General features: G+C 53.1%; 1 protein-coding gene across 1 annotated transcript; it reads right to left on the bottom strand.

Annotated features, from left to right (window-relative positions):
* Positions 1–586: 586 nt before the first annotated feature.
* Positions 587–2688, bottom strand: POU4F1 (POU class 4 homeobox 1). The gene is made up of 2 exons (XM_015851678.2): positions 2311–2688; positions 587–1679 (listed from the first exon to the last, which is right to left on the bottom strand). Exons 1-2 carry the CDS (start codon positions 2431–2433, stop codon positions 633–635), a joined length of 1170 nt encoding a protein of 389 aa, XP_015707164.1. The 5' UTR covers positions 2434–2688; the 3' UTR covers positions 587–632.
* Positions 2689–9459: the final 6771 nt, after the last annotated feature.

The following is a 9459-nucleotide window of genomic DNA, read 5'->3' as shown; positions in this document are numbered from 1 at the left end:
GAACAGCACAGAGGGGGGGGGGGGAACCGCACAAAGGGGAGAGGAGGCTCTCAGGGCTCAGCACAGACAGAGCCGTGGGCAAAGCCTCGTGAAAAAGCGCATTCGAGGAAAATAAATTAATAAATTAATAAATAAATTAATAATAAAAATAAATCCAAACCCACGAAATCCATCTCCGACCCAACCGGCCCTCCCCTCCCCACCAAAGCACCGCCGTCCTCATCTCTCAAGCAAAGGGAAAAGGGAAAGAAACCAAAGTAATGAAAAGAGGCCCAAACCAAAGCAAACGTAGCATCGTCACCGACAGTTCCGCCCTCGGCTCGTGGCACGGTTTTGTTTTCCTGCTGAAAGCTGTGACTCAGTGCCGGGTTCGTGGCTGCCGCGGTACCGTCGGTGCGTGGCGGTGCTGTTCCTTCTACCGGGGTGGGAGGGGGGGGTTGGGAAGGGGGCAGAGAGGACGGGGCTGCGGCCCCGCGGCAGTCTGAGGCCCCCCCCCCCCCCCCGTCCTTCCTCTGGGGCCGTCCCGGCGCCTCTTGGTGCGAATCATCGACGGCGCTGCCCCGCTCCCTCCCTCCGTTCCCCGCAGTCCCTCGGTCCCTCGGTCCCCCCGCGCCCCTCCCCGACCCCTCCCCCTAATAGGTGGCGGAAAATTTCATCCGTTTCTGCTTCTGTCTCTGGTTGCAAAACCAAACCCGCACCACGTTCTTTTTGAGGTCCAATTTCTCGGCGATGGCAGCAATCTTCTCGGAGGAGGGCCGGGGCTGGACGGCGAAGTACGCCTCGAGCGAGCGCTTCTCGGGGGCGGCGATGGAGGTCCGCTTGCGCTTCTTCTCGGCGCCGCTGAAGAGCTCGGGCTTGGTCATTTTCTCCCGCTGGGCCCGCTCGGCCTCCTCCAGCCAGGCCTGCAGGATGGGCTTGAGGGCGATCATGTTGTTGTGCGACAGCGTCAGCGACTCGAAGCGGCAGATTGTGCTTTGGCTAAGGCAGCCCACCCCCGGAATCTTCAGGTTGGCCAACGCAGACCCAACATCTGCCTGGGTCACCCCCAGCTTGATGCGGCGCTGCTTGAAGCGCTCGGCGAAGGCCTCCAGCTCCCGCGGGTCCGTGTCCGAGTCGCAGATGGAGGCCAGCCCCGCCGCCCCCACCACGGCCGCCGCCGAGGCCACCTGCCCCGCCGCGCCGTGGTGCGCGGCCACCAGCCCCGGGTGCGGCAGCCCCGACGGCATGTTCATGGCGGCCGGGTGCGAGAGGTGGCCCAGGCCGTGCATGTGCGGGTGCGGGTGCGCCGAGCTGGAGATGAGGCCGCCGCCTCCGCCGCCCCCTCCTCCGCCGCCCCCTCCGCCGCCGCCCCCGCCGCCTCCGCCGCCCGCCCCGTCGTGGCCGCCGCCGCCGCCTCCTCCGCCGGCGCCGCCGGGCATGAGCGCCAGGGAGGGCGAGGTGATGTGCTCCAGGAGGTCGCCGGGCTCCAGCGCCTGGTGGTGGTGGTGGTGGTGGTGGTGGTGGTGCGCCAGGGGCACGGTGGAGGTGGAGGTGCAGGGGACGCTGTTCATGGTGTGGTACGTGGCGTCCGGCTTGAAGGGGTGGCTCTTGCCCTGCGACACGGCGATGTCGACGGCGGCCAAAGCCTCGGCCCGAGCCAGCAGCGTCTCATCGAGGCTGGCGAAGAGGTTGCTCTGCAGCTGCGGGGACACAGAACAGAGCGGGGGGCGGCGGGGGGCCGGGGAGAGGCGGCAGGGAAAAGGGTAAGGGCGACAGAGAGGGGACAGAGGACGGAATGATGGGGAGGAACGAGGCGAGGGGGGAGCGGAGGACGGAGCAGAGAGGGGAAAGGGGTGGAAAGGGTGCGAGGGGAAGGAATAAATGTGAAAAACAAAAGAGAAAAAGGAAGGAGAGAAAGGAGAAGAAACGGATCTGTAACTCTTGGCCACGAACGGTGCCACGCACGCACCGCGCGCTCCCTCTCAAAGGCCGAGTGATAGAAAGGAACGCGAAGCGGGGCTGAAGTCGGAGCGCCGCGCGAACGCCGCTTTCAAAAAAGATCACAGCGCTCCGATGATTGCAGGGGAAGACATGAAAAAAACATTAAGCGCCGCTTGTCAGAATGTGCCTCGCAGCGGTTTTTTTATTAATGCACATACACAGACATGCAGCAACCAGGAGAGAGAGGGGAACGGGGGGGGAGGGGGGAGGAAGAAAGAGAGAGAGAAGGAAGGAAGGAAGGAGAAAAAGAAGGAAGGAGAGAAAGAAGAGTGGAGAGAAAGAAGGAAGGAGAGAAGGAGGCAAGGGGAGCCGGAGCCGCCCGTCCCTTACCGGCGGCGTTGGCAGACACGCTCTCCGGATCGCTTCCGAGCTGGAGTGCAGCGAGGGGTACTTGTGCTCAGGTAGGGTGGGATGCATGGCAAAATGCGGCTGCTTGCTGTTCATCGACATCATCTTGAAGGCTTGGCATGTAAATCCACAAACACTCCTCAAGTAGGGCGGAAAGTGCTCTCCGGCTCTCTGCCCTCTCCCTCCCGCCGGAGGCAGCCGCCCGAGGTCGGGCCGGGCTGCGCTGGGCTGGGCGGGCGGTGAGGCTCCCTCCGGCCCCCGCCGCTCACTCCGCTGCTTGCCGCTGCCCGGCGCCGGGCGCGCTGCGCTGCGCTCTGCGCGCACCTGAGCCCCGCATCCCGTGGCTACAGCCGGGCGGGCTCTCGCGAGAGCGTGGCTGCTGCGGCTTTGACAGGCATCAGCTGTCTCCCCCCCTTCCTTCTCCTCCTCCTCCTCCTCCTCCTTCTCCTCCTCCTCCTCTCCCGCCTCCCCGCTCCGCACCTCCCGCAGCGCGCACGGATCGCCAGGGCAGGCGCGGGGCGTCTCTCAGAGAGGCCGCACCTGTGGCTGTCTAGGGCCCGGCCCCTCGCCAATGTCCCCCCGTTCTTGGCCGAGGTCCGTGCGGAGATTTCCCCTCCTTTCGGCCTCGCTACGTTACTTCCCCGTTATTAGCTGCTTCCTCCAGAATAACTCATGTGACGGACATTGGTTTGAGGCACTCAGGGGCTATCGGTTCCCACACAGTTCCTCCCCCCATCTCCTCCCCATAGTCTATTGGAATTGTGCATTTCCCTTCCGCTCCCGAGCGGGGAAAACAAAGTTTGCTTTGCATGGTTTGAGGCAATTACCAACGGAACAGCTAATTATTCATTTCCATCTTTATTCCCCCTCTCCTTTTTCCTCTTTTTTTTTTCTTCCCCTCTTTCCCTCCTTTTTTCCCACTCCCTTCCTTCCTTCCTTCCTTCCTTCCTTCCTTCCTTCCTTCCTTCCTTCTTCCTTCTTCCTTCCTCTCCTTCCTTCCTTCCTTCCTTCCTTCCTTCCTTCCTTCCTTCCTTCCTTCCTTCCTTCCTTCCTTCCTTCCTCTCCTTTCCTTTTTCCCCTTTCCCTTTACCCTTTTATTTTCTTTCTTTCTCTCTTCCTTTTCCCTCCCTTCTTCCCCTCTCTCCCCACCCCTTCATCTCCCGTTTGCCACAGGAATGTTGATTCTCACACAGTTCCAAACTGAATAAAAAGGAGAAGTGCTTTGGGGAACGAATCCTTCCCTCCTTCCTTTTGTTCTCTCTCCCTTCGTGGCTCATCGAATACTTTTGAACCTAAATGAAACACTTCAGGAGGGACAGTGGAGTTAGAAACCCGCGGCTGTTCTGTGAGCGTTATTTGGGGTCATTGCCCCGCTTTAGAGCAGTTTTTCCCTTCTAGCTTCCTTATGGACTCGAAGATCCTCAGAGGCAAAGCTGAGGACGGTCCTCGGAGCAGCCAGGGAAGGCTCTGCCCCTCCGGAACGCGGAGGGTGCCGTTACGGAGAGCCATTCCGCAGCTCCCCCGCGGCCAGGAGGGAACGAACACGGGCTGCGGGGAGGGGGAGCTCCGGCATTGCTGCTGCTCCGGGACCCCCGCTCGGGGATGAACAACGTGGCATAGAGACACCGCTGTGCTGGGGGTGGGCTCTCTCTATTTACAGACGCCCTCCACCCCTCGGGTGGAAGCGGGACCCTTTTTTTCCCCCTCGGGCTTCGGTGTTGGGGCCGGGCGCTGCCGCTGCCGTAGCGTTGGGGACTTGGTACCACCTTCTTCCCTGACGGATCTTAAACGGCACCGTAGGGAAAGGCAGAAGGGGAAGCAGAGGGAGGTGGGGGGGTTGCTCTAAGTTATGAGTTCAGACAGCGCTTGCTCTGCCTCCTCAGCACTTCAAGCCCTAAAGGAAAAACTTTCCTTGGGACACCTCTGTTATTATTACTATTTCCGAGGCGCTAACGTGAAGCAACGCTTTATATATCACTCCCTAGATCCTCCTAGTGTTCGTTCCTCGGGGGCCCAACCCAGTCCCGTGCTGATGGACGTAGCCTGAGAGTCGACCTGGGGAGACGGCCGCACTGCGACCCTGATACGGTGGGTCGGGGCGGGAGGGGGGGCATAGAGACACATATACACACATGCATGCCCACATATACACGCACATATATACACACATACATACACATAGATAAACGCACATATGTAGACACATATATACACAAATATATACATATACACACATATACATACACATATGCACACATATGTATACACACGTATACACACATATATACACATAATGCATTTATGTGTCCCGCAGATTTCTCTGGTTTCAGATGCAGGAAATGGGCGCATATCTAGAATAGGCTGTGCTGCCCACCTCGAGAAGGCACCAAAGCAACCCCTTATGGCCACAGTGAAACCATTTGCAAATTAATCGCTGTAATGCATCGTGTTTGGCTTTCCTTTTTAGGATTCCCCGAAGACAGGTGGATGGTTGGTCTAGATAGAATTAGAAGTCTTTTCCAACCTTAATGATTACATGATTCTATCAGTATGAGGATATTAAGGACTAAGTATCCGCGCCTGACCACAGACAGCCATACATCCCGACTTCTACATGGAGTCACCGTGAAGCTCATAGGACCCCGCTCTGACCCTCCCTGGCTCCTTATGCCACCCGGCATTGCTCTGTGGCAGTGTTTTCCTGCCCAGTGTATCAGAGGGAGAACGGGCAGAACGCCTCAGCACCGTCCACTGAAAGTCAATATCCCACTCAGCGCCAGCTGAGTTTTCCCTTTCTAAAGAGGAAAAAACTCAGCTGTTTTTCCTTTAGATGTTAAAAAAAAAAAAAAAAAAAAAAAAAAAAAAGCCTTCGGAAGGGAAAACAAAATAATAATAAACCTTTGGGTGAATGCACAAAAAGTGTTTCCATGTCCTAATGAAGACTTTCCCTACATCAGCAAAGAGCCGCTAATTACCGCGGTGCGCGCTGCAATCACCGCGGCCGCAGCCAAAGTGTAGAACGGTGTCCTATGAAAAATTGAAACGCGCCGCGCTGCTGGACGTCCCGGGGCGGTCCTCCGCGTCTCTGTTGGGAAAGTTGCGGAGAGGTCCGCAGGAAAGCACCGCTCTGCTGATGGCAAAGTTTCTCTTCGGTGCTTCTTGCAAGAGAGAAGCGCCCCCGGCACCGCACTCCGCAGCCCACGGCCTCTTTCGGTCCCTGGGGGACGCCGGGGGCTTCAGGGGGCCCCGTCCCGCTGTGCTCGGAGAGGGAAAGGAGCGGTGTCTCTCCGCCCTCCCAACCCCCCCGACTCGAATCCGAGCACGTAGCGAGGGGCTGGGAAGCGGTTGCCTTGTCATGTAACACATTGCCCTGATTTATTATAAAATTTTAACGAAATCATGCATATTTTAACAGCCTTTAATCACTGCATGAAAATTTAATTCATGAACTGTAGCGCGTTTAAATAAATGAAGTGTTAATTCATTAGGATTAATTAATTTGTTAAAGGATTGTGTGCAAGGTTAAGGTGGGAGAAAAACTCTTTGTTGGTTTCGCGTCTTAATCACCGGGGTTTGTTAACAGAGACGGGGAAAAACGTATGGCGGAGGGGGGGATGCTGCGTGCTGGGCGGGGGACCCCGGGCAGGGCAGCACCCAGCGCGGGGAGGGACCCGTCGGGCCCGGGCGTTGTCCACGGGGTGCGAAGGAGCCCGGCAAAGCCGGAGGGGGCAGCCCCGGGCCCAGCGGCAGCGCTCCCGTCCTGAAATGCCTCCTATCACTTGCGGTGGGGTGAGCGCCCCGGCGGTGGCTCCAGGAAGGAGGCCCGGGCAAGGGACAAGGACCATTCTTATCCCGTCCGGGTCTTCTGGATCCCCTTTGGTACCTAATAGCCGGGCTGAGGAACATCGGGTGCTGTCCGAGGTCTTGACAGCACCGATTTGGCTTCCTTGAAAAGCAGAATGCAGACAGCAACCCACTAACCTGTATGAATATTAGAGACGGCACTCTCTACCAAGAAAAGCTGAAAACATAGTAAACTTTTTTCTTTTTTTTTCAGCTCAGCTTCATCCTCTTCTGCTACATCCATGATGGCGGGAGCACAGGCATGCTGTCCCCTCCACCTGCTTTTCTTGGCTTTCTGTCCTTCAGCTGGTGGAACTAGCTAGACCATGGCTTGATCTTGGGCCACAAAGATGGGAGACATGGCACTCTTCAGATTAGGCCCCTCAGGCACAAGACTGTCCTTCCCTGGATCCCAGCCTACAGCTTACCACAGATATACCAGGCTGCAAAGGACTAAGAACAAGTCCTGGGTGAACAGCTGGAGGGGATCACACATCACCAGGTTGCCCAGAGAAGCTGTGAATGCCTCATCCCTGGAAGCCTACAGGGTCAGCCTGGATAAGGCATTGGGCAGTTTGATCTATCGTGTGGCAGCCACGAGGTTGGAGCTCAATGATTTTTAAAGTTCTGTCCAACCAAAGCCATACTGTGATTCTGTGATCACCTTTGCCTGCAGGTGTTCTTTGGAATAACACTGAGTGCCCATATCCAGCTACCTTAGTGCCACTTTTCTTCTCTTCCAAACCTGGAAAAGGGAGAAGACTGAGTATACTCACGTGGTGCCATTCCACATCAAAGGCAGCAAGGAAGGAGTGTCTTCACATTTTGCAATGCATTTACCTTAGCCAGAGTATGGAGGAAGTGTACTAAGGTTTTTTTTCCAAGCCTATGGCTGATGAGACGGAGCAGCAACACACTTAAGCACTACCCAAGAATTTCTATCATTTAGCTGACTCAAATTGCCTTTAATTTTGGTGAGGGAGTGCAAAATGAAGAAGATTCAAACAGTTTTTGGTGCTGCAGAAGCCTTTCATGGAAGGAGGCAAGGGCAAGAGGACGGGGGCTCTCAAAAGGCCTTCATGGAATCATGGGGCAACAGGTCACTTTCTAGACAGCCTGTAGGTAAATCTGCCTGCCAAGAAGTGAAAATTCGACTCTTGCTTTCTTGTGCTTGGGTGTAACCCAACAGATTCCACTGGCAATGAACTGAGGCTGGTAGCAATCGCACTCTCCTGTACTATCAGTACCCTGGAGAGCGTTCTTCTATTTTAAAGCCTGCAAGTTGCTTGGTATTTAGTACAGTAAGTATAATTAGATTAAGTAAAATTTTTACAAGCTATTTAATATCATTAGACATCATCACTTTGAAAAATCTACTGTCTTATTCAAAATTGTAATAGTTAAGTTTTAGATCTTGTATATTACAAGTCTACATTACTAGATAACTACATAACTACATTACTACATAACTGCCATAAAAAATTAACAGTGATGAACTCGTGTGTAGGCTCTTTTATTCAGAGAACACGCTAAGTACAGCAAGAAATTAAGGAAGCACAGCACTGACAGAATGCAACCTAGATAAGTGAAACCCCACATATGGTTAACAAATTTGTAACTGAAGAAACCCTATTAAAATTTTTAAACTGAAAGAGGGCAGATTTAGGCTGGATGCAAGGAAGAAATGTTTTGCGTTGAGGGTTGCTCAGAGAAGTAGTGGATGCCCATCAAAGTCAGTTTGGAGGAGGCTCTGAGCAATATGACCCAGTGAAAGGTGCCCCTGCTCATGGCAAGGGGGATCAAACTGGATGATTTTCAAGGGTCCTCTACAATCCAACCCAACTCATGCTATAATTACACATATATAATATGTGTATTTGTTATGGCATCATTTACTCCTCCAAACTCTAAGCCAAAAGGAATACAACCTACATTAACTAAATAAGTGCATAATTTAGTAATCAAAGGGCTGCAGTACCTCCCCTAAAACAGGCTGAGGGAGCTGGGTTTGTTCATCCTGGAGAAGACTGTAGAGTGACCTCACTGCAGCCTTTCAGTATTTAAAAGGGGAACCAGCTTTTTACAAGGGTAGGCAGTGATAGGACATGAAGGGTTTTAAGCTCAAGGAGGGAAGGTTTAGATAGGATGTCAGGTGGAAATTCTTTACAGTGGGAGTGGTGAGGTGCTGGAACAGGGTGCCCAGAGAGGCTGTGGATGCCCCGTCCCTGAAAGTGTTCAGGGTCAGGCTGGATAGGGCCTTGGGCAGTCTGGTCTAGTACCAGGTATGGAGGTTGGTGGTCCTGCCTGTGGCAGGGGATTGGAACTCACTAATCCTTGGGGTCCCTTCCAACCAAGCCATTCTAAGATTCTATGAATCTACAGCTGGGTGGCTGCTTTAATGGCACTCAAAAGAAACGAACAGTTGACCAAAGCAAAACTAAAATACAGTAATTCCGACTGTTTCAGCTTTCAAAGTCACAAAACATAAACTCCTACTTTGAGCACTGGATGCAATCACAGCCTACTTACTGTATTTGTAGTTGAGATTTGAGAGAAAGCTTGCCAAAGGGCTACTACATGTAAGTATATCACCTCTTGTGGTGGTGTAGGAGGTTACCAGCCCCAAGCAGGTGGACACCTGGTACCTGCCTTGAAACATCTTTTTGATCATGTTTGAGAATGAGATACAAAGTTTATGATTTTGGCCTTCAGCATTTTTTTTCTAACCTTAGGCTCCCTTTTTCTCTTTATCCCAATGCATGACAAACAAAGGTCATACAGAAGGGCAAACCTTTAAGTAGCATTCCTTTTCAAAGAGATAAGGAATAGCACTGGAAAACCTTTACTAGCCTTGATCTGCAGTACAAAATATCAGTTGTATTCATGTTCTTATCACTGAAATCTACTTGTGCATCAGAAATGTACTGGAGTAAGCACATAAAATACACCTCCATAAACCAATAGGAACAAATACAGTGACCTTAGCACTTAATTAGATCGTTCAGCAATATGAGGATATTTAAAAAAGGTATTTGAGTCACCCTCATCTTTTCTCTGAAAGGGTTAAACCAAGGCTACATTTTTTGACTTAGCAAAACTACTCAAAGCAAGCAGCAGCTCATGTACAGATGCTACTCTTTAACTTCCAAAAATCAAAAATGAAAGCCTAAGTGAAAAAGGAATGACTAAACTTTAAAGATGAAACTTCAGGTGGTTTACTGAAAGCAGAGCTGGGAAGCACGGTGTCATACTACACGTCACTGTGACAGGGAACTCGTGTATATGGCC

This window comes from Coturnix japonica, chromosome 1 (assembly GCF_001577835.2).
Source record: "Coturnix japonica isolate 7356 chromosome 1, Coturnix japonica 2.1, whole genome shotgun sequence".
Classification (NCBI taxonomy): Eukaryota; Metazoa; Chordata; class Aves; order Galliformes; family Phasianidae; genus Coturnix; species Coturnix japonica.
This window is presented reverse-complemented; position numbering and strand designations above follow the sequence as displayed.